The sequence below is a fragment of the Cherax quadricarinatus genome, chromosome 96, assembly GCF_038502225.1.
Source record: "Cherax quadricarinatus isolate ZL_2023a chromosome 96, ASM3850222v1, whole genome shotgun sequence".
Taxonomy (NCBI): domain Eukaryota; kingdom Metazoa; phylum Arthropoda; class Malacostraca; order Decapoda; family Parastacidae; genus Cherax; species Cherax quadricarinatus.
The window spans coordinates 3404684-3429558 of NC_091387.1; the positions used below are offsets into that span (position 1 = coordinate 3404684).

At 49.3% G+C, this 24875-nt stretch overlaps 1 protein-coding gene across 2 annotated transcripts in view; it reads right to left on the minus strand.

Moving 5' to 3' along the window:
* Nucleotides 1-21799: 21799 nt before the first annotated feature.
* Nucleotides 21800-24875, minus strand: part of LOC128699126 (trypsin-1) — a 31309-nt gene continuing 28233 nt past the window's right edge. Inside the window, exons 6-8 of one of the 2 annotated variants that reach the window (XM_070105007.1) lie at nucleotides 24759-24874; nucleotides 22409-22581; nucleotides 21800-22110 (exon numbers count right to left, since the gene is read on the minus strand). In XM_070105007.1, the coding sequence (XP_069961108.1) occupies nucleotides 21940-22110; nucleotides 22409-22581; nucleotides 24759-24874 (460 nt within the window). In that variant the 3' untranslated portion in view covers nucleotides 21800-21939. Of the gene's footprint in view, nucleotides 22111-22408; nucleotides 22596-24758; nucleotide 24875 lie in introns of both variants that reach the window. The other variant, XM_070105008.1, reaches the window with a different exon arrangement.

Sequence of the window (24875 nt, forward strand, 5' to 3'; positions counted from 1 at the left end):
GTGGAGGGTGCTTGGACCACCATAAAAGCCCAAGGAAGAGCATGATCAGGAGATTCGAGCGGAGCTGCTGCTGGGGTGCAGAGCTCCTGAGCAGATATTCGAGCGGAGCTGCTGCTGGGATGCAGAGCTCCTGAGCAGATATTCGAGCGGAGCTGCTGCTGGGGTGCAGAGCTCCTGAGCAGATATTCGAGCGGAGCTGCTGCTGGGGTGCAGAGCTCCTGAGCAGATATTCGAGCGGAGCTGCTGCTGGGGTGCAGAGCTCCTGAGCAGATATTCGAGCGGAGCTGCTGCTGGGGTGCAGAGCTCCTGAACAGAGACTTCGAGCGGAGCTGCTGCTAGGGTGCAGGGCTATGCTGTGGCCGTGTTGTGATGCTGTCTGCTATGCTGTGGCCGTGCTGTGATGCTGTCTGCTATGCTGGGACCGTGCCGGGTTGCTGAGATGTTGGGACCGTGCTGTGATGCAGTAGCCGTGCTGTGATGCTGCGATGCTGCCTAGCTCAAGAGGAGGAGATGGCGGTGATGCTGCAGTGGTGTGTGAGAGATCCTGGCTGGTGTGCCAGAACAGGAGAATCTACTATGAAGGAGCTGCCATCCTCGGAGATGTGGAAGGACGTGAGCCGTGGAGATGGACTCCAGCTGCTGGGACCAGCCTGCTATCAAGGGTGGTATGGAGGTGTATCCTGCCTTGCTGGTCAACTTGTACGACCAGTATGCGGGGATGGCCTGCCAGCCATGAGAGACAGTTGAGAGTGTGAGATGTCCTCAGCCTACTTTGACTTGCCAGAAGTGTTAGTGTTACCTGTTTGAAATAAGGTGACCTTGAAAACGGTCCAGTGAGTATGGCCGCCTTGTTTTATGAGGCCAGTGAATCCTAGTAGTGGCATAGGATAATGGAGGGTCTTCGCTACGATGCCTTCCCTGTCTCGATTTTCAGATGTTGTAGTGTGCATGTGAAGTGTGCCGAAAATGCGACCTTGGTGGTCGTGAAGTGGTCCAGTTGCAGTTACTTGAAAGAATGCAACCCGTTGGAGCAGTTTTCCACGCCATAGAAGCCTAGAGAGGTTTGGCCCAATGGTTAACGTGCGAGGGTGACTAGCATTGGCTAGTGCATTTCTAGTAGAAGTAGGGAAGGCACTGGAGCCCGATATTTAGGTTTAAGGAGAAATGACGGGTAAGGAGGCTTTGCACCAGAGAGCAACTATTATGCTGGTCAACTGCGAGGTGTACTGATTATGCTGCCTTGTGGGAGTTGAGGAGGTTGAGGGAAATATATATAATTGAATAATTTTGTATTATGTATAATTTTGTCTTTGTATTGTAATAGATTTAAGGGGTTAGGATTAAAATAGTCTAATAACTTAGGACAAATTTTCCTAATTCTCAGATATTTTAAATTGGGGGAGAAAGGGGGATGTGATGTAGTTCAGCTGGGCTTGTGAGGTCTCTGGGGAGACCTAATTTAACCAATTATATTGTCACACCTTGCCTTGGCAAACGTTTGTAGCCACGCCCACGTCTGAGGTGTTTTGTTCTTGACGGCGTCAGACCTAGGCGTCAGGTCGTATACGTGGTTGTGGAGGGTGCTTGGACTACCATAAAAGCCCAAGGAAGAGCATGATCAGGAGATTCGAGCGGAGCTGCTGCTGGGGTGCAGAGCTCCTGAGCAGATATTCGAGCGGAGCTGCTGCTGGGATGCAGAGCTCCTGAGCAGATATTCGAGCGGAGCTGCTGCTGGGGTGCAGAGCTCCTGAGCAGAGACTTCGAGCGGAGCTGCTGCTGGGGTGCAGGGCTCGGGAGAAGGCTGCTGAAGTCTCTGGAGGAGACTGTTGAAGGCATTGGGCAGAGTACTGGCTTGGCGCAGTACTCGTGCTGTGTAGGTCTTGGGACCTGTGGCTTAGTTCCTGTGATGAACTATCCTCTGAACTATATTGTAAGTTATATTCTGTTTCGCCAAGCTAATTGTATTCCCTGTCTCACTGCTTATGTGTACCACCCCATTTATCTAAACCCCAGTGATGTACTCCTGTTCCCAAATATATTATTGTACAAGGACTTAATAATAAACTGTGTTTGAGTAGTGTGGAGTGGAGTGTAGAGTAATGAGAGGTGAAGATGTAGTCACCAGTGACCTCACATTACCTACCAACCTCCACACTCGTCCCTCCTACTGCCTCGCCTGTCCCCTACCTACTAATTCCCTCCTCTTACCCCCATATTCCCCTAATCATTACCCCCCTACATGACAAGAGTGTGTGTGGGTAGAGTGTGTGTGGGTAGAGTGTGTGTGGGTAGAGTGTGTGTGAGTAGAGTGCGTGTGGGTAGAGTGTGTGGGTAGAGTGTGTGTGGGTAGAGTGTGTGTGGGTAGAGTGCATGTGGGTAGAGTGTGTGTGGGTAGTGTGTGTGGGTAGTGTGTGTGGGTAGAGTGTGTGGGTAGAGTGCGTGTGGGTAGAGTGTGTGTGTGGGTAGAGTGTGTGTGGGTAGTGTGTGTGGGTAGAGTGTGTGTGGGTAGAGTGTGTGTGTGGGTAGAGAGTGTGTGGGTAGAGTGCGTGTGGGTAGAGTGTGTGTGGGTAGTGTGTGTGGGTAGTGTGTGTGTGGGTAGTGTGTGTGTGGGTAGTGTGTGTGGGTAGAGTGTGTGTGGGTAGAGTGTGTGTGGGTAGTGTGTGTGGGTAGAGTGTGTGTGGGTAGAGTGCATGTGGGTAGAGTGTGTTTGGGTAGAGTGTGTGTGGGTAGTGTGTGTGGGTAGAGTGTGTGTGGGTAGAGTGTGTGCGGGTAGTGTGTGTGGGTAGAGTGTGTGGGTAGAGTGTGTGTGGGTAGTGTGTGTGGGTAGAGTGTGTGTGGGTAGAGTGTATGTGTGGGTAGAGTGCGTGTGGGTAGAGTGTGTGTGGGTAGTGTGTGGGTAGAGTGTGTGGGTAGAGTGTGTGTGGGTAGAGTGTGTGTGTGGGTAGACTGTGTGAGTAGAGTGTGTGTGGGTAGAGTGTGTGTGGGTAGAGTGTGTGTTTGTAGTGTGTGTGAGTAGAGTGCGTGTGGGTAGTGTGTGTGGGTAGAGTGTGTGTGGGTAGAGTGTGTGTGGGTAGAGTGCTTGTGGGTAGAGTGTGTGTGGGTAGTGTGTGTGGGTAGTGTGTGTGGGTAGAGTGTGTGTGGGTAGAGTGCGTGTGGGTAGAGTGTGTGTGGGTAGAGTGTGTGTGGGTAGTGTGTGTGTGGGTAGAGTGTGTGTGGGTAGAGAGTGTGTGGGTAGAGTGCGTGTGGGTAGAGTGTGTGTGTGTAGAGTGCGTGTGGGTAGTGTGTGTGTGTTGAGTGTGTGTGTGGGTAGTGTGTGTGGGTAGAGTGTGTGTGGGTAGTGTGTGTGGGTAGAGTGTGTGTGGGTAGTGTGTGTGGGTAGAGTGCGTGTGGGTAGAGTGTGTGTGGGTAGAGTGTGTGTGGGTAGTGTGTGTGGGTAGAGTGTGTGTGGGTAGAGTGTGTGCGGGTAGAGTGTGTGTGGGTAGAGTGTGTGGGTAGAGTGTGTGTGGGTAGTGTGTGTGTGGGTAGTGTGTGTGGGTAGAGTGTGTGTGGGTAGAGTGTATGTGTGGGTAGAGTGCGTGTGGGTAGAGTGTGTGTGGGTAGTGTGTGGGTAGAGTGTGTGGGTAGAGTGTGTGTGGGTAGAGTGTGTGTGTGGGTAGAGTGTGTGTGGTAGAGTGTGTGGGTAGAGTGTGTGTGGGTAGAGTGTGTGTGAGTAGAGTGTGTGTGGGTAGAGTGCATGTGGGTAGAGTGTGTGTGTGGGTAGAGTGTGTGTGGGTAGTGTGTGTGGGAAGAGTGTGTGTGTGGGTAGAGTGTGTGTGGGTAGAGTGTGTGTGGGTAGAGTGTGTGTGGGTAGCGTGCGTGTGGGTAGAGTGTGTGTGGGTAGAGTGTGTGTGGGTAGTGTGTGTGGGTAGATTATGTGTGGGTAGAGTGTGTGGGTAGAGTGTGTGTGGGTAGTGTGTGTGGGTAGAGTGTGTGGGTAGAGTGTGTGTGGGTAGAGTGTGTGTGGGTAGAGCGTGTGCGGGTAGAGTGTGTGTGGGTAGAGTGCGTGTGGGTAGAGTGTGTGTGGGTAGAGTGTGTGTGGGTAGAGTGTGTGTGTGTGGGTAGAGTGTGTGTGGGTAGAGTGTGTGGGTAGAGTGTGTGTGGGTAGTGTGTGTGTGTGGGTACACATCTTCCCTACAAGTCTCTGAGGCGGTAAATCCCATCACAGTTAAAATGATCGCGTAATACTGGAGGTTACACGCTCCACCTGGCTGCCTGCCTCCACCTGGCTGCCTTCACTACCTGGCTGCCTTCACTACCTGGCTGCCTGCCTCCATCTGGCTGCCTTCACCTGGCTGCCTTCACTATCTGGCTGCCTTCACCTGGCTGCCTGCCTCCACCTAGCTACCTTCACCTGGCTGCCTGCCTCCACCTGGCTGCCTTCACTACCTGGCTGCCTGCCTCCACCTGGCTGCCTGCCTTCACCTGGCTGCCTGCCTTCACCTGGCTGCCTGCCTTCACCTGGCTGCCATCACTTGGCTGCCTTCACCTGGCTGCCATCACCTGGCTGCCTTCACTTGGCTGCCTTCACCTGGCTGCCATCACTTATCTGCCTTCACCTGGCTGCCTTCACCACATGGCTGCCATCACCTGGCTGCCTTCACCTGGCTGCCTTCACCACATGGCTGCCATCACTTGGCTGCCATCACTTGGCTGCCTTCACCTGGCTGCCATCACCTGGCTGCCTTCAATTGGCTGCCTTCACCTGGCTGCCATCACTTATCTGCCTTCACCTGGCTGCCTTCACCACATGGCTGCCATCACCTGGCTGCCTTCACCTGGCTGCCTTCACCACATGGCTGCCATCACCTGGCTGCCATCACCTGGCTACCTTCACCTGGCTGCCTTCAAATGGCTGCCTTCACCTGGCTACCTTCACCACCTGGCTGCCTTCACCACCTGGCTACCTTCACCTGGCTGCCTTCAACACCTGGCTGCCTTCACCACCTGGCTGCCTTCACCTGGCTGCCTTCACCACCTGGCTGCCTTCACCTGGCTGCCTTCACCTGGCTGCCTTCACCACATGGCTGCCATCACCTGGCTGCCTTCACCTGGTTGCCTTCACCACATGGCTGCCATCACCTGGCTACCTTCACCTGGCTGCTCAAATGGCTGCCTTCACCACCTGGCTGCCTTCACCTGGCTGCCTTCACCACCTGGCTGCCTTCACTTGGCTGCCTTCACTTGGCTGCCTTCACCACCTGGCTGCCTTCACCTGGCTGCCTTCACCTGGCTGCCTTCACCACCTGGCTGCCTTCGCCTGGCTGCCTTCACCTGACTGCCTTCACCTGACTGCCTTCACCTGACTGCCTTCACCACCTGGCTGTCTTCACCACCTGGCTGCCTTCACCTGGCTGCCTTCACCTGGCTGCCTTCACCTGACTGCCTTCACCACCTGGCTGCCTTCACCTGGCTGCCTTCACCTGGCTGCCTTCACCTGGCTGCCTTCACCTGGCTGCCTTCACCACCTGGCTGCCTTCACCTGGCTGCCTTCACCTGGCTGCCTTCACCTGACTGCCTTCACCACCTGGCTGCCTTCACCTGGCTGCCTTCACCTGGCTGCCTTCACCTGGCTGCCTTCACTTGGCTGCCTTCACCTGACTGCCTTCACCACCTGGCTGCCTTCACCTGGCGGCCTTCACCTGGCTGCCTTCACCTGGCTGCCTTCACCTGACTGCCTTCACCTGGCTGCCTTCACCTGGCTGCCTTCACCTGGCTGCCTTCACCTGGCTGCCTTCACCTGACTGCCTTCACCACCTGGCTGCCTTCACCTGGCTGCCTTCACCTGGCTGCCTTCACCTGGCTGCCTTCACCTGACTGCCTTCACCTGGCTGCCTTCACCTAGCTGCCTTCACCTGACTGCCTTCACCACCTGGCTGCCTTCACCTGGCTGCCTTCACCTGGCTGCCTTCACCTGGCTGTCTTCACCTGACTGCCTTCCCCACCTGGCTGCCTTCACCTGGCTGCCTTCACCACCTGGCTGCCTTCACCTGGCTGCCTTCACCTGGCTGCCTTCACCTGGCTGCCTTCACCACCTGGCTGCCTTCACCTGGCTGCCTTCACCTGGCTGCCTTCACCACCTGGCTGCCTTCACCTGGCTGCCTTCACCACCTGGCTGCCTTCACCTTGCTGCCTTCACCTGGCTGCCTTCACCTGGCTGCCTTCACCTGGCTGCCTTCACCTGGCTGCCTTCACCACCTGGCTGCCTTCACCTGGCTGCCTTCACCTGGCTGCCTTCACCACCTGGCTGCCTTCACCTGGCTGCCTTCACCACCTGGCTGCCTTCACCTGGCTGCCTTCACCTGGCTGCCTTCACCTGGCTGCCTTCACCTGGCTGCCTTCACCTGGCTGCCTTCACCACCTGGCTGCCTTCACCTGGCTGCCTTCACCTGGCTGCCTTCACCACCTGGCTGCCTTCACCTGGCTGCCTTCACCACCTGGCTGCCTTCACCTGGCTGCCTTCACCTGGCTGCCTTCACCTGGCTGCCTTCACCTGGCTGCCTTCACCTCACTCTGTTATTCTCGTTTTTCTGTTTTAAGCAAAAAAATTCGTATGAGAATATTTTTTCTGTAGATTTTTTCAAAATCAGATTTTATTTTATTTTTTTTTTTGACGAAGTCGCCATTATTTTCCCCACCACTGGTAAAATTTTCCCAAACATTATTAAGATTTTCCCCACCATTAGTAAGATTTTCTCCACCATTAGTAAGATTTTCCCCATTATTAGTAAGATTTTCCCCACCATTAGTAAGATTTTCCCCACTATTAGTAAGATTTTCCCCACCATTAGTAAGATTTTCCCCACTATTAGTAAGATTTTCTCCACCATTAGTCAAATTTTCCTCACCATTAGTAAGATTTTCCCCACTATTAGTAAGATTTTCCCCACCATTAGTAAGATTTTCCCCACTATTAGTAAGATTTTCCCCACTATTAGTAAGATTTTCTCCACCATTAGTAAGATTTTCCCCGACATTAGTAAGATTTTCTCCACTTGTAAGATTTCCCCTCCACTGGCAAGATTTTCCCCACCACTAGTGAGATTTTCCCCGCCAATGACAAGATTTTCTCCAAGTTGGGTGTGATTTTTGTCCCCATCGCATGTCTTTCGCCAAATTGAATCTGAATGTTCCAACAATATTTCCACTTGGCGGGAAAATCAACGTCTTTCTCTCTCCCCTGGTGAAACATCGCAAGCAACGAGGTTTCTAAAAGACCATTTCCCCCTACACGTCGAGGCGACGCAAGGGCTGGTGTCGCCTGGCGTGAGGGGAGGCGGGGAAGAACCTGGTGTTAGGGAAGGGTGTCTGAGAATCAGACATGTGTCTAGAGTCGCGGGCTTAATCCCTTGCTCGACCGTCCTGCTCGCTGGGTTTCCCCGCCAGGCAGTCATCGCTTGATTGGGTAATTGCCGCAGCCACGAGAGGTGTGTTTTGATGGTTTCCGACTGTGTGGCACACTAGCCGAGCTGAGGCAGGCAACATGTACATGGGAGAACATAGGATCCACGAGAGGTGTGTTTAATGGTTTCCAACTGTGTGGCACACTAGCCGAGCTGAGGCAGGCAACATGTACATGGGAGAACATAGGATCCACGAGAGGTGTGTTTAATGGTTTCCAACTGTGTGGCACACTAGCCGAGCTGAGGCAGGCAACATGTACATGGGAGAACATAGGATCCACGAGAGGTGTGTTTAATGGTTTCCAACTGTGTGGCACACTAGCCGAGCTGAGGCAGGCAACATGTACATGGGAGAACATAGGATCCACGAGAGGTGTGTTTAATGGTTTCCAACTGTGTGGCACACTAGCCGAGCTGAGGCAGGCAACATGTACATGGGAGAACATAGGATCCACGAGAGGTGTGTTTAATGGTTTCCAACTGTGTGGCACACTAGCCGAGCTGAGGCAGGCAACATGTACATGGGAGAACATAGGATCCACGAGAGGTGTGTTTAATGGTTTCCAACTGTGTGGCACACTAGCCGAGCTGAGGCAGGCAACATGTACATGGGAGAACATAGGATCCACGAGAGGTGTGTTTAATGGTTTCCAACTGTGTGGCACACTAGCCGAGCTGAGGCAGGCAACATGTACATGGGAGAACATAGGATCCACGAGAGGTGTGTTTAATGGTTTCCAACTGTGTGGCACACTAGCCGAGCTGAGGCAGGCAACATGTACATGGGAGAACATAGGATCCACGAGAGGTGTGTTTAATGGTTTCCAACTGTGTGGCACACTAGCCGAGCTGAGGCAGGCAACATGTACATGGGAGAACATAGGATCCACGAGAGGTGTGTTTAATGGTTTCCAACTGTGTGGCACACTAGCCGAGCTGAGGCAGGCAACATGTACATGGGAGAACATAGGATCCACGAGAGGGGTGTTGGATGGTTTCCGACTGTGTGGCACACTAGCCGAGCTGAGGCAGGCAACATGTACATGGGAGAACATAGGATATTTGAGTACATGGGAAACTCAGACTTATAGTCACTCTGACTTTTTTGGGTTATCCCAGGTTGTCTACACATATGCTGCTATGTATGATAATCTATGTAACTGTATTTATGTATACCTGAATAAATTTATTTGACGAAGGCTCTCTGAAGTTGACAGAACTGCCAGAAAGCCGGCAAACAAACAATTGTTGACTGCTGCTCTGAAGAAAGAACGGCTTCGGTGGGCACTCGATGAGATGTGCCGTATTTTGCAGTACGTGGGTACAGATCAGTACTAGTGAAGTACATAGGTACAGGTCACTGATAGTGAAGTACATGGGTACAGATCACTGGTAGTGAAGTACATGGGTACAGATCAGTGGTAATGAGAAGGAGCAAAGGTGAACCTCTGCGGAATGGACACATTCAACAAGCGCCAAAACATCCACCTAAGAAGATGTTTTGGGGTAGTTTTACTACTAAGACCGTAGACTGCTTGTTGCTGTTGAGGGAACTATGAACAGTAACAAATACAAGGCAATCCTGGCAACTCATTTGCTTTCCAGTGTGGATAGAGACTTTCCTTATGGAGAAGGCGTATTTCCAGCAAGATCTTACTCCATGCTACACTTCCAGAAAAATGTTGACATTCTTCGGAGTGGGCTAAGTATTCTAAATTGGCCTGGAAACTCTCTTGATCTCAGCCCAGTTGAGAATCTATGGCAATAACGAAACGCAGAATTGCAAAACAGGATTGTTCAACTGTGGGGAAGCTCCTTGTTATTAGGACCTGGTACCACCATGAACAACCTGCCAAAATATGGTGGACTTGGTTGACTATGTGCCAAAGCGTGTAGCAATGACTATAAAAGCAAAGGGTAAGATAAGATAAGATAAGATAAGATTTCGTTCGGATTTTTAACCCCGGAGGGTTAGCCACCCAGGATAACCCAAGAAAGTCAGTGCGTCATCGAGGACTGTCTAACTTATTTCCATTGGGGTCCTTAATCTTGTCCCCCAGGATGCGACCCACACCAGTCGACTAACACCCAGGTACCTATTTGCTGCTAGGTGAACAGGACAACAGGTGTAAGGAAACGTGTCGAAATGTTTCCACCCGCCGGGAATCGAACCCGGGCCCTCCGTCGTAATATCTCTTATTAAATCAATTATCCGTCATATCATTATCGTATATTTTTCAGATAAATATTAATTTTCCAAATAAATGTCTTATTCCATCACTGTCCCAATTAATGTGCACACTACTGTATCTGACTGTATCGAGATTAAAAACCAGAGTGCATTATCTAGGTACTTGAGGCAAAGATAGAAAAGCAGAAGGCTCTCTCCCCACTCTACACTCCCTCTAGCCACTGCCGCCATGAAGCAGTGGCTGTTACCTATGATTTACATGAATTTGCATGACTGATATTGCCCAAATCTTCCAGTAGACCTCAGAAAACCATATGATGTCCATTGAGGGACAAATTTAAGTTACTCAGTGGAAAACTTTAGCGAATAAAAGCTAGAACTGAGTATACAACAAATTCTAACCATACAATAGAGTGAGAAAGTAATGTGAAGGACCTGGGAGTTATAATGTTAGAGGATCTCACCTTCAAGAGTCACAACAGAGTCATTATCACAGCTGCTCGGAAAACGATAGGATGGATAACGAGAGGCTTCAAAACATGGAATTCCAAGTCAGTGATGATGATTTTTAAGTTACTTGTTCCCTCTAGGTCGGAATACTGCTATACACAAATAACCCTATTCAAGGCAGGCAAAACTGCAAACCTGGAGAAAATACAGAGAACTTTCATCATATGTATAGATTCAATAGAGCATCTCAATTACTGGGACCGTTTGAAGTACCTTGACCTGTACTCCCTGAAGTGTAGGCAAGAAAGATACATCATAATTTACATCTAGAAGGACTGCTCTCAAATCTGTACACACAAATCACTCCCTACGGAAGGAAAAGACCCATAAGGGGCCCCGTGAGTATGCTAAGAAACAACACAATAAGTGTCAGGGGCCCAAGACTGTTCAACTGCCTCCCAGCATACATAAAGGGGATTACCAATAGACCCCTGGTTGTCTTCAAGACCCCTGGTTGTCTTCAAGACCCCTGGCTGTCTTCAACACCCCTGGCTGTCTTCAACACCCCTGACTGTCTTCAACACCCCTGGCTGTCTTCAACACCCCTGGTTGTCTTCAAGACCCCTGGCTGCCTTCAAGACCCCTGGCTGTCTTCAAGACCCCTGGTTGTCTTCAAGACTCATGGTTGTCTTCAAGACTCCTGGCTGTCTTCCAGACCCCTGGCTGTCTTCAAGACCCCTGGCTGTCTTCAAGACCCCTGGCTGTCTTCAAAACCCCTGGCTGTCTTCAAAACCCCTGGCTGTCTTCAAGACCCCTGGCTGTCTTCAAAACCCCTGGCTGTCTTCAAAACCCCTGGCTGTCTTCAAAACCCCTGGCTGTCTTCAAAACCCCTGGCTGTCTTCAAAACCCTTGGCTGTCTTCAAGACCCCTGGCTGTCTTCAAAACCCCTGGCTGTCTTCAAAACCTCTGGCTGTCTTCAAAACCCCTGGCTGTCTTCAAACCCCCTGGCTGTCTTCAAAACCCCTGGCTGTCTTCAAAACCCCTGGCTGTCTTCAAAACCCCTGGCTGTCTTCAAAACTCCCGGCTGTCTTCAAAACTCCTGGCTGTCTTCAAAACCCCTGGCTGTCTTCAAAATCCCTGGCTGTCTTCAAAACCCCTGGCTGTCTTCAAAACCCGTGGCTGTCTTCAAAACCCCTGGCTGTCTTCAAAACCCCTGGCTGTCTTCAAAACCCCTGGCTGTCTTCAAAATCCCTGGCTGTCTTCAAAACCCCCGGCTGTCTTCAAAACCCCTGGCTGTCTTCAAAACCCCTGGCTGTCTTCAAAACCCCTGGCTGTCTTCAAAACCCCTGTCTGTCTTCAAAACCCCTGGCTGTCTTCAAAACCCCTGTTTGTCTTCAAGACCCCTGGCTGTCTTCAAAACCTTTGGCTGTCTTCAAAACCCCTGTTTGTCTTCAAAACCCGTGGCTGTCTTCAAAACCCCTGTTTGTCTTCAAAACCCCTGGCTGTTTTCAAAACCCCTGGCTGTCTTCAAAACCCCTGGCTGTCTTCAAAACCCCTGGCTGTCTTCAAAACCCCTGTTTGTCTTCAAGACCCCTGGCTGTCTTCAAAACCCCTGGCTGTCTTCAAAACCCCTGGCTGTCTTCAAAACCCCTGGCTGTCTTCAAAACCCCTGGCTGTCTTCAAAACCCCTGGCTGTCTTCAAAGCCCCTGACTGTCTTTAAAACCCCTGGCTGTCTTCAAAACCCCTGGCTGTCTTCAAAACCCCTGGCTGTCTTCAAAACCCCTGGCTGTCTTCAAAACCCCTGGCTGTCTTCAAAACCCCCGGCTGTCTTCAAAACCCCTGGCTGTCTTCAAAACCCCCGGCTGTCTTCAAAGCCCCTGGCTGCCTTCAAAACCTCTGGCTGTCTTCAAAACCCCTGGCTGTCTTCAAAACCCCTGGCTATCTTCAAAATCCCTGGCTGTCTTCAAAACCCCTGGCTGTCTTCAAAACCCCTGGCTGTCTTCAAAGCCCCTGGCTGTCTTCAAAACCCCTGTCTGTCTTCGAAACCCCTGGCTGTCTTCAAAACCCCTGGCTGTCTTCAAAACCCCTGTTTGTCTTCAAAAACCCCGTCTGTCTTCAAAACCCCTGTTTGTCTTCAAAACCCCTGGCTGTCTTCAAAACCCCTCGCTGTCTTCAAAACCCCTGGCTGTCTTCAAAACCCCTGGCTGTCTTCAAACCCCCCGGCTGTCTTCAAGACCCCTGGCTGTCTTCAAAACCCCTGGCTGTCTTCAAAACCCCTGTTTGTCTTCAAAACCCCTGGCTGTCTTCAAAACCCCTGGCTGTCTTCAAAACCCCTGGCTGTCTTCAAAACCCCTGGCTGTCTTCAAAACCCCTGGCTGTCTTCAAAATCCCTGGCTGTCTTCAAAACCCCTGGCTGTCTTCAAAACCCCTGGCTGTCTTCAAAACCCCTGGCTGTCTTCAAAACCCCTGGCTGTCTTCAAAACCCCTGGCTGTCTTCAAAACCCTTGGCTGTCTTCAAAACCCCTGGCTGTCTGCAAAACCCCTGACTGTCTTCAAAACCCCTGGCTGTCTTCAACACCCCTGGCTGTCTTCAAAACCCCTGGCTGTCTTCAAAAAGCCCGGCTGTCTTCAAAACCCCTGGCTGTCTTCAAAACCCCTGGCTGTCTTCAAAACCCCTGGCTGTCTTCAAAACCCCTGGCTGTCTTCAAAACCCCTGACTGTCTTCAAAACCCCTGGCTGTCTTCAAAACCCCCGGCTGTCTTCAAAACCCCTGGCTGTCTTCAAAACCCTCGGCTGTCTTCAAAACCCCTGGCTGTCTTCAAAACCCCCGGCTGTCTTCAAAACCCCCGGCTGTCTTCAAAACCCCTGACTGTCTTCAAAACCCCCTGCTGTCTTCAAAACCCCTGGCTGTCTTCAAAACCACTGGCTATCTTCAAAACCCCTGGCTGTCTTCAAAACCCCTGACTGTCTTCAAAATCCCTGGCTGTCTTCAAAACCCCTGACTGTCTTCAAAACCCCTGGCTGTCTTCAAAACCCCTGACTGTCTTCAAAACCCCTGGCTGTCTTCAAAACCCTCGGCTGTCTTCAAAACCCTCGGCTGTCTTCAAAACCCCTGACTGTCTTCAAAATCCCTGGCTGTCTTCAAAACCCCTGGCTGTCTTCAAAACCCCTGGCTGTCTTCAAAACCCCTGGCTGTCTTCAAAACCCCTGGCTGTCTTCAAAACCCCTGTCTGTCTTCAAAACCCCTGGCTGTCTTCAAAACCCCTGGCTGTCTTCAAAACCCCCGGCTGTCTTCAAAACCCCTGGCTGTCTTCAAAACCCCTGGCTGTCTTCAAAACCCCCGGCTGTCTTCAAAACCCCTGGCTGTCTTCAAAACCCCTGGCTGTCTTCAAAACCCGTGGCTGTCTTCAAAACCCCTGGCTGTCTTCAAAACCCCTGTTTGTCTTCAAAACCCCTGTTTGTCTTCAAAACCCCTGTTTGTCTTCAAAACCCCTGTTTGTCTTCAAAACCCCTGTTTGTCTTCAAAACCCCTGTTTGTCTTCAAAACCCCTGTTTGTCTTCAAAACCCCTGTTTGTCTTCAAAACCCCTGTTTGTCTTCAAAACCCCCGGCTGTCTTCAAAACCCCTGGCTGTCTTCAAAACCCCTGGCTGTCTTCAAAACCCCTGGCTGTCTTCAAAACCCCTGTTTGTCTTCAAAACCCCTGTTTGTCTTCAAAACCCCTGTTTGTCTTCAAAACCCCTGTTTGTCTTCAAAACCCCTGGCTGTCTTCAAAACCCCTGGCTGTCTTCAAAACCCCTGTTTGTCTTCAAAACCCCTGGCTGTCTTCAAAACCCCTGGCTGTCTTCAAAACCCCTGGCTGTCTTCAACACCCCTGACTGTCTTCAACACCCCTGGCTGTCTTCAACACCCCTGGTTGTCTTCAAGACCCCTGGCTGCCTTCAAGACCCCTGGCTGTCTTCAAGACCCCTGGTTGTCTTCAAGACTCATGGTTGTCTTCAAGACTCCTGGCTGTCTTCAAAGACCCCTGGCTGTCTTCAAGACCCCTGGCTGTCTTCAAGACCCCTGGCTGTCTTCAAAACCCCTGGCTGTCTTCAAAACCCCTGGCTGTCTTCAAAACCCCTGGCTGTCTTCAAAACCCCTGGCTGTCTTCAAAACCCCTGGCTGTCTTCAAAACCCCTGGCTGTCTTCAAAACCCCTGGCTGTCTTCAAAACCCTTGTCTGTCTTCAAAACCCCTGGCTGTCTTCAAAACCCCTGGCTGTCTTCAAGACCCCTGGCTGTCTTCAAAACCCCTGGCTGTCTTCAAAACCCCTGGCTGTCTTCAAAACCCCTGGCTGTCTTCAAAACCCCTGGCTGTCTTCAAAACCCCTGGCTGTCTTCAAAACCCCCGGCTGTCTTCAAAACCCCTGGCTGTCTTCAAAACCCCTGGCTGTCTTCAAAATCCCTGGCTGTCTTCAAAACCCCTGGCTGTCTTCAAAACCCTTGGCTGTCTTCAAGACCCCTGGCTGTCTTCAAAACCCCTGGCTGTCTTCAAAACCCCTGGCTGTCTTCAAAATCCCTGGCTGTCTTCAAAACCCCTGGCTGTCTTCAAAACCCCTGGCTGTCTTCAAAACCCCTGGCTGTCTTCAAAACCCCTGGCTGTCTTCAAAACCCCTGGCTGTCTTCAAAACCCATGGCTGTCTTCAAAACCCCTGTTTGTCTTCAAGACCCCTGGCTGTCTTCAAAACCCCTGGCTGTCTTCAAAACCCCTGTTTGTCTTCAAAACCCGTGGCTGTCTTCAAAACCCCTGTTTGTCTTCAAAACCCCTGGCTGTTTTCAAAACCCCTGGCTGTCTTCAAAACCCCTGGCTGTCTTCAAAACCCCTGGCTGTCTTCAAAACCCCTGTTTGTCTTCAAGACCCCTGGCTGTCTTCAAAACCCCTGGCTGTCTTCAAAACCCCTGGCTGTCTTCAAAACCCCTGGCTGTCTTCAAAACCCCTGGCTGTCTTCAAAACCCCTGGCTGTCTTCAAAGCCCCTGACTGTCTTTAAAACCCCTGGCTGTCTTCAAAACCCCTGGCTGTCTTCAAAACCCCTGGCTGTCTTCAAAACCCCTGGCTGTCTTCAAAACCCCTGGCTGTCTTCAAAACCCCCGGCTGTCTTCAAAACCCCTGGCTGTCTTCAAAACCCCCGGCTGTCTTCAAAACCCCTGGCTGTCTTCAAAACCTCTGGCTGTCTTCAAAATCCCTGGCTGTCTTCAAAACCAGTGGCTGTTTTCAAAACCCCTGGCTGTCTTCAAAACCCCTGGCTGTCTTCAAAACCCCTGGCTGTCTTCAAAGCCCCTGGCTGTCTTCAAAACCCCTGTCTGTCTTCGAAACCCCTGGCTGTCTTCAAAACCCCTGGCTGTCTTCAAAACCCCTGTTTGTCTTCAAAAACCCCGTCTGTCTTCAAAACCCCTGTTTGTCTTCAAAACCCCTGGCTGTCTTCAAAACCCCTAGCTGTCTTCAAAACCCCTGGCTGTCTTCAAAACCCCTGTCTTCAAAACCCCTGGCTGTCTTCAAAACCCCCGGCTGTCTTCAAGACCCCTGACTGTCTTCAAAACCCCTGGCTGTCTTCAAAACCCCTGTTTGTCTTCAAAACCCCTGGCTGTCTTCAAAACCCCTGGCTGTCTTCAAAACCCCTGGCTGTCTTCAAAACCCCTGGCTGTCTTCAAAACCCCTGGCTGTCTTCAAAACCCCCGGCTGTCTTCAAAACCCCTGACTGTCTTCAAAACCCCCTGCTGTCTTGAAAACCCCTGGCTGTCTTCAAAACCCCTGGCTGTCTTCAAAACCCCTGACTGTCTTCAAAACCCCTGACTGTCTTCAAAACCCCCGACTGTCTTCAAAACCCCTGACTGTCTTCAAAACCCCTGACTGTCTTCAAAACCCCCGACTGTCTTCAAAACCCCTGACTGTCTTCAAAACCCTCGACTGTCTTCAAAACCCTCGACTGTCTTCAAAACCCTCGACTGTCTTCAAAACCCCTGGCTGTCTTCAAAACCCCTGGCTGTCTTCAAAACCCCTGGCTGTCTTCAAAACCCCTGGCTGTCTTCAAAACCCCTGGCTGTCTTCAAAACCCCCGGCTGTCTTCAAAACCCCTGGCTGTCTTCAAAACCCCTGGCTGTCTTCAAAACCCCTGGCTGTCTTCAAAACCCTCGGTTGTCTTCAAAACCCCTAGCTGTCTTCAAAACCCCTGGCTGTGTTCAAAACCCCTGGCTGTCTTCAAAACCCCTGGCTGTCTTCAAAACCCCTGGCTGTCTTCAAAACCCTCGGTTGTCTTCAAAACCCCTGGCTGTCTTCAAAACCCCTGTTTGTCTTCAAAACCCCTGGCTGTCTTCAAAACCCCTGTTTGTCTTCAACACCCCTGGCTGTCTTCAAAACCCATGTTTGTCTTCAAAACCCCTGGCAGTCTTCAAAACCCCTGTTTGTCTTCAAAACCCCTGGCTGTCTTCAAAACCCCTGTTTGTCTTCAAAACCCTCGGCTGTCTTCAAAACATTCGGCTGTCTTCAAAACCCCTGACTGTCTTCAAAATCCCTGGCTGTCTTCAAAACCCCTGTTTGTCTTCAAAACCCCTGGCTGTCTTCAAAACCCCTGTTTGTCTTCAAAACCCCTGTTTGTCTTCAAAACCCCTGGCTGTCTTCAAAACCCCTGGCTGTCTTCAAAACCCCTGTTTGTCTTCAAAACCCCTGGCTGTCTTCAAAACCCCTGGCTGTCTTCAAAACCCCTGGCTGTCTTCAAAACCCCTGGCTGTCTTCAAAACCCCTGTTTGTCTTCAAAACCCCTGGCTGTCTTCAAAACCCCTGGCTGTCTTCAAAACCCCTGGCTGTCTTCAAAACCCCTGGCTGTCTTCAAAACCCCTGGCTGTCTTCAAAACCCCTGGCTGTCTTCAAAACCCCTGGCTGTCTTCAAAACCCCTGGCTGTCTTCAAAACCCCTGACTGTCTTCAAAACCCCTGGCTGTCTTCAAAACCCTCGGCTGTCTTCAAAACCCTCGGCTGTCTTCAAAACCCCTGACTGTCTTCAAAACCCCTGGCTGTCTTCAAAACCCCTGGCTGTCTTCAAAACCCCTGGCTGTCTTCAAAACCCCTGGCTGTCTTCAAAACCCCTGGCTGTCTTCAAAACCCCTGTTTGTCTTCAAAACCCCTGGCTGTCTTCAAAACCCCTGTTTGTCTTCAAAACCCCTGGCTGTCTTCAAAACCCCTGTTTGTCTTCAAAACCCCCGGCTGTCTTCAACACCCCTGGCTGTCTTCAACACCCCTGGCTGTCTTCAACACCCCTGGCTGTCTTCAAAACCTCAGTTTGTCTTCAAAACCCCCGGCTGTCTTCAAAACCCCCGGCTGTCTTCAACACCCCTGGCTGTCTTCAACACCCCTGGCTGTCTTCAACACCCCTGGCTGTCTTCAACACCCCTGGCTGTCTTCAACACCCCTGGCTGTCTTCAAAACCCCTGGCTGTCTTCAAAACCCCTGGCTGTCTTCAAAACCCCTGGCTGTCTTCAAAACCCCTGTTTGTCTTCAAAACCCCTGGCTGTCTTCAAAACCCCTGTTTGTCTTCAAAACCCCTGGCTGTCTTCAAAACCCCTGTTTGTCTTCAAAACCCCTGGCTGTCTTCAAAACCCCTGTTTGTCTTCAAAACCCCTGGCTGTCTTCAAAACCCCTGTTTGTCTTCAAAACCCCCGGCTGTCTTCAACACCCCTGGCTGTCTTCAACACCCCTGGCTGTCTTCAACACCCCTGGCTGTCTTCAAAACCCCTGTTTGTCTTCAAAACCCCCGGCTGTCTTCAAAACCCCTGGCTGTCTTCAACACCCCTGGCTGTCTTCAACACCCCTGGCTGTCTTCAAGACCCCTGGCTGTCTTCAAGACCCCTGGCTGTCTTCAACACCCCTGGCTGTCTTCAACACCCTTGGCTGTCTTCAAAACCCCTGTTTGTCTTCAAAACCCCCGGCTGTCTTCAAAACCCCCGGCTGTCTTCAAAACCCCCGGCTGTCGTCAACACCCCTGGCTGTCTTCAACACCCCTGGCTGTCTTCAACACCCCTGGCTGTCTTCAACACCCCTGGCTGTCTTCAACACCCCTGGCTGTCTTCAACACCCCTGGCTGTCTTCAAAACCCCTGGCTGTCTTCAAAACCCCTGTTTGTCTTCAAAACCCCTGGCTGTCTTCAAAACCCCTGTTTGTCTTCAAAACCCCTGGCTGTCTTCAAAACCCCTGTTTGTCTTCAAAACCCCTGGCTGTCTTCAAAACCCCTGTTTGTCTTCAAAACCCCTGGCTGTCTTCAAAACCCCTGTTTGTCTTCAAAACCCCCGGCTGTCTTCAACACCCCTGGCTGTCTTCAAAACCCCTGGCTGTCTTCAACACCCCTGGCTGTCTTCAAAACCCCTGTTTGTCTTCAAAACCCCCGGCTGTCTTCAAAACCCCCGGCTGTCTTCAACACCCCTGGCTGTCTTCAACACCCCTGGCTGTCTTCAACACCCCTGGCTTTCTTCAACACCCCTGGCTGTCTTCAACACCCCTGGTTGTCTTCAACGCCCCTGGTTGTCTTCAACACCCCTGGTTGTCTTCAACGCCCCTGGTTGTCTTCAACACCCCTGGCTGTCTTCAACACCCCTGGCTGTCTTCAAGACCCCTGGCTGTCTTCAACACCCCTGGCTGTCTTCAACACCCCTGACTGTCTTCAAGACCCCTGGCTGTCTTCAACACCCCTGGCTGTCTTCAACACCCCTGGCTGTCTTCAACACCCCTGGCTGTCTTCAAAACCCCTGTTTGTCTTCAAAACCCCCGGCTGTCTTCAAAACCCCCGGCTGTCTTCAAAACCCCCGGCTGTCTTCAACACCCCTGGCTGTCTTCAACACCCCTGGCTGTCTTCAAGACCCCTGGCTGTCTTCAACACCCCTGGCTGTCTTCAACACCCCTGGCTTTCTTCAACACCCCTGGCTGTCTTCAACACCCCTGTTTGTCTTCAACACCCCTGGCTGTCTTCAACACCCCTGGCTGTCTTCAAGACCCCTGGCTGTCTTCAACACCCCTGTTTGTCTTCAACACCCCTGGCTGTCTTCAACACCCCTGGCTGTCTTCAAGACCCCTGGCTGTCTTCAACACCCCTGGCTGTCTTTAACACCCCTGGCTGTCTTCAACCCCCCTGGCTGTCTTCAAGACCCCTGGCTGTCTTCAACACCCCTGGCTGTCTTCAACACCCCTGGCTGTCTTCAAGACCCCTGGCTGTCTTCAACACCCCTGGCTGTCTTCAACACCCCTGGCTGTCTTCAAGACCCCTGGCTGTCTTCAACACCCCTGTTTGTCTTCAACACCCCTGGCTGTCTTCAACACCCCTGGCTGTCTTCAAGACCCCTGGCTGTCTTCAACACCCCTGGCTGTCTTCAACACCCCTGGCTGTCTTCAAGACCCCTGGCTGTCTTCAACACCCCTGGCTGTCTTCAACACCCCTGGCTGTCTTCAACACCCCTGGCTGTCTTCAACACCCCTGGCTGTCTTCAACACCCCTGGCTGTCTTCAACACCCCTGGCTGTCTTCAAGACCCCTGGCTGTCTTCAACACCCCTGGCTGTCTTCAACACCCCTGGCTGTCTTCAAGACCCCTGGCTGTCTTCAAGACCCCTGGCTGTCTTCAACACCCCTGGCTGTCTTCAACACCCCTGGCTGTCTTCAACACCCCTGGCTGTCTTCAACACCCCTGGTTGTCTTCAACGCCCCTGGTTGTCTTCAACACCCCTGGTTGTCTTCAACGCCCCTGGTTGTCTTCAACACCCCTGGCTGTCTTCAACACCCCTGGCTGTCTTCAAGACCCCTGGCTGTCTTCAACACCCCTGGCTGTCTTCAAGACCCCTGGCTGTCTTCAACACCCCTGGCTGTCTTCAACACCCCTGGCTGTCTTCAACACCCCTGGCTGTCTTCAACACCCCTGACTGTCTTCAACACCCCTGGCTGTCTTCAACACCCCTGGCTGTCTTCAACACCCCTGGCTGTCTTCAACACCCCTGGCTGTTCAAGATGCAGCTGGACAGGCACCTAAAGTCAGTACCTGACCAGCCGGGCTGTGGTTCCTACTTTGGTTTACGTACTGCCAGTAGTAACCTGGTTCTTCAGGTCCTGATCCACCACAAGACCTGGTCATGGACCTGGCCGCGGGGGCGCTGACCCCTGGAACACCCTCCAGTTGATATCCAACATCACCCTGCCCTTCAGTTATATTAAACATATTAAACAAGTACCATGCATGAACCAAAACAACCACGAGGGGAGTTGAATGATAGCTCTAGGCCTTTCGTGTTGCAATCAACACATTATCAGGAGCTTGCAATATTGCGGTAAGGAGGAGGATGACCGCGCTCCCTGTGATCGTATCTGCTTCCACCTCCTCCTCTTTATTGCAACATTGCAAGCTCCTGATGATATGCTGATTGCAACACGAAAGGCCTAGAGCTATCATTCGACTTCCCCCATGGTTCACGATTATTGCATAAAGTATATATTACCCAGCAATTCTTGCCAGTATTTTATGCAAATTACCAGCCTGAAATATTTGCATATATAACCATTTAAACCATTTATAGCCATTTAAACCATTTATAGCCATTTAAACCATTTATAACCATTTAAACCATTTATAGCCATTTAAACCATTTATAGCCATTTAAACCATTTATAACCATTTAAACCATTTATAACCATTTAAACCATTTATAACCATTAAACCATTTATAACCATTTAAACCATTTATAACCATTTAAACCATTTATAACCATTTAGATATATACAAGCGCTAAAATTTCCATTAACTTCATTTTTCGACTAAGTATTCAAAAATCAAATTTTTTTACTATTTCCTGACCTATCTTTTATCTAAATATGGAAATACATTGTTTAAATTTATATATAACATTTCTAGATTGTAATTTGATTGATAAAATAACGTAAATATATATATATGTATATATATATATATATATCAATATTAATAAGGTGAATCTAAAGGCTGATCGTTTTCTATAATGAAGAGAAAATGGGCGTCGAGATTTTATGGGTAATTGAGGTATAATACATTACCCGTGTAAAGTGTCGCAACTTACTAGGTTGTTGTGAAGGTTACAAAATACAGTACAATACAAAAATTTATTTCTTTGCAAAGGTTGCAGTGTGTGATTATATTTCATAATTTGATTGGTACAAAGAAAGTCAGTATCATACCGGGGCATTTTGGGCAGGTAGTGGGCCCTTCTTAGACCCAATAGAAATAAGTCAATCTGACTTTTTTGGGTTATCCCAGGTTCTCTGCACATATGCTGCTATGTATTTGTGTATACCTGAATATACTTACTAATTCAGTACTACTGTAACTGGTTTGGGCTCCAGTCCCTGGACCCATTACGTGCCTCTGTGAATTGGCTACCACCTGCAGTATGGGTATGGGGTGCCTACCACCCACACCATGAGAATATGGGGATTACCACCCCAGGATGCCACCCACGACAGTCTTATAGCTTTTGGGTATTACTTTACTGCTAGATAACAGTTTTGTGAGTTATGAATTGTTCCTGTCTTTATTACATGTATCGGTAAAGCCTCGGGAGCACGGTACCTCTTTACTACTAGGTAATAAGGTTATGAGCTACTTGTGAATTACTGCTACCATTGTAAACAAACCACGGAACCGATGGGGTTTAAACCACCCATTTAAACCCAGATTAGTGCATTTTTATTCTTTATTACTCAGGTTTACAAAGACTCTGGAGTGTAGTACCTCTTCTAGGTAACAAGGCTAGGTGTTACTTATGAATTATTCCTGCTAGAATATCGCAGCTTTCTTTATTAACGAGTTCTGCGACGCCTCAGGAACGTAGTACCAAGCCAGTCACGTTGCTAATCCAGGAGATGTATTTGCCCACGTCCATATAAACAGCAGGCTTGCCAGGGCGGGCACAGCCTTCTCTCCAGGACATAAGGGCAGTCAAAGTATCTCCGTTAGCTGTGACACACATCAACGCACCTCCGTTGTCGCCCTGAAAGAAAAACCGCTACAGTGAACATTAGTTCACTGTTAATATATCATAACAGTGAGTATGCGTCGTATTTACAACACTAGTCAGTTCTACCAGCCAGCTAGAACTGCACTGGTGTGTATATACAAAGTATATATCTCCACTAACCACAACGTTTCGCCCTGTATAAAGTTCTTCAGGGAGCGAAATGCTGTTACAACCGAGGCTTGTTCTACCCCTGTGTACAGTACTGAGAGCAGTGCGGTTCTGAGAACCCCTTTATAAATCCCCTTAGAAGGTATCGCATACAAGTACTTACTACACAGGAGCCAGCACCTCCTTGCCCGGCACATAAGTCTTTCTGACCCAGTGCTGGGTATGCTGCCTGGCACTGATGTCTGGGCATGAGAGGAACATCCACGAAGATAAGGATTCTGGAGCCTGGGGCTCCCTCGTTGCTAACACCCCAGCCTGCTTCACGACAGTCACCCTCTGTAACACAACCACTATTATCATTATAATAATTGTTATTATTATACTAGTAACAATAGTATGAGTATTGTTATTACTTTTATTATTATTAGTAGTAGTAGTAGAAGTAGTAGTAGTATAATTGTTGTTGTTATTATTATTATTATTATTATACTAGTAATAATAGTATCACTTGTTATTATTACTTTTATTATTATTATTATTATTAGTAGTAGTAGTAGTACTATAATTATTATTATTATTATTATTATTATTATTATTATTATTATTATTATTATACTAGTAACAATAGTATGAGTATTGTTATTACTTTTATTATTATTATTAGTAGTAGTAGTAGTATAATTGTTATTATTATTATTATTATTATTATTATTATACTAGTAATAATAGTATCACTTGTTATTATTACTTTTATTATTATTATTAGTAGTAGTAGTAGTAGTAGTAGTAGTACTATAATTATTATTATTATTATTATTATTATTATTATTATTATTATTGTTATTATTATTATTATTATTATACTAGTAATAATAGTATCACTTGTTATTATTACTTTTATTGTTATTATTATTGTCATTAAGGCTGGTTGATTGTTTAATCTGTTTAAATGTTTATTAACCACACGAGGGTCATTAAGGCTGCGGTCACTGGTTCACCGCCGGTCAAAAACACATTTGTTTACCTAAAAAAGTATTTGAAGTATATTTTCAGTGTATATACACTAAGAGACATATACCTCTCGGTGTATATACCTTGTATATATATCCCAGAATCTTTAGTCATCTGTAAGATCTGAGAGGGAATAGATCTGTGCTGTGACAGGTGTCTCTCAGCAGAGTTTGTGTTGTCTCTTTCACGCTTACCTATAATGATGATAATAATAATAATAATAATAATAATAATAATAATAATAATAATAATAATAATAATAACCTTTATTTCTACACGTACATGTACAAGGTATACATACCATAGTTGACATCAGTGACATACTATATAGAAAGCCCCTTGTTTTACAGAGCATTTCGGGCAAATTAGGTTAATTTTGTCCCCAGGATGCGACCCACACCAGTCGACTAACTCCCAGGTACCTACTTACTGCTAGGTGAACAGTGACAATAGGTGTCTTAAGGAAACACGTCCTAATGTTTCTACTCGTACCGGGGATCGAACCACAGACCTTAGTGTGAGATCTGAACCCTCCTAGCGGTCGTCTACCCTAAGTGTACTAATTTTAGATTCTCCTAATAAATAACTATACGATTTTAATCCGATATAAAATATATAAATAGCTAATTACCACTGGAACCTGTTCAGCTATCAAAACTTTGTGGCCCAGAGGCACATAATAGGCCCAGAGACTGTACCTCAACATTACAGAGGTACACAGAGGGTCCAGGGACTGTGCCTCAACATTACAGAGGTACACAGAGGGTCCAGGGACTGTACCTCAACATTACAGAGGTACACAGAGGGTCCAGGGACTGTGCCTCAACTTTACAGAGGTATATAATGGGTCCAGGGACTGTACTTTAACATTACAGAGGTACATAATGAGTCCAGGGACTGCACCTCAACATTACAAAGGCACGTAATGGATCTAGGGACTGTACCTCAACATTACAGAGGCACGTAATGGATCCAGGGACTGTACCTCAACATTACAGAGGTACACAGAGGATCCAGGGACTGTACCTCAACATTACAGAGGTACATAATGGATCCAGGGACTGCACCTCAACATTACAGAGGTACACAGAGGATCCAGGGACTGTACCTCAACATTACAGAGGCACGTAATGGATCCAGGGACTGTACCTCGACATTACAGAGGCACGTAATGGATCCAGGGACTGTACCTCGACATTACAGAGGCACGTAATGGATCCAGGGACTGTACCTCGACATTACAGAGGCACGTAATGGATCCAGGGACTGTACCTCGACATTACAGAGGCACGTAATGGATCCAGGGACTGTATTTAAAAGTTCTGATAGCTAAACATATTACAGTGTCCTTCCTTTTTGACCTTCTTATGTAATATTGGACCCTGCGGCCCCTGGGGCCCGGTCTGTGCCCAGGCCTCATGGAGGCCTGGTCCCAGGCCGGGCCCCAGGGGCGTTGAACCCCGGAACTTTCCAGTTAAACTCCAGGTGAGATGTGAACTTACCTGTGTCAGGAAGAAAGGTGAGTGAGGGTAGACTGGCCACCTTCACCAAGTCATTGACTAGTACAGGTTCAGCAAGGTGTACCAGAGCCAGGTCATTCTCGTACGGTGTCTCCCAGC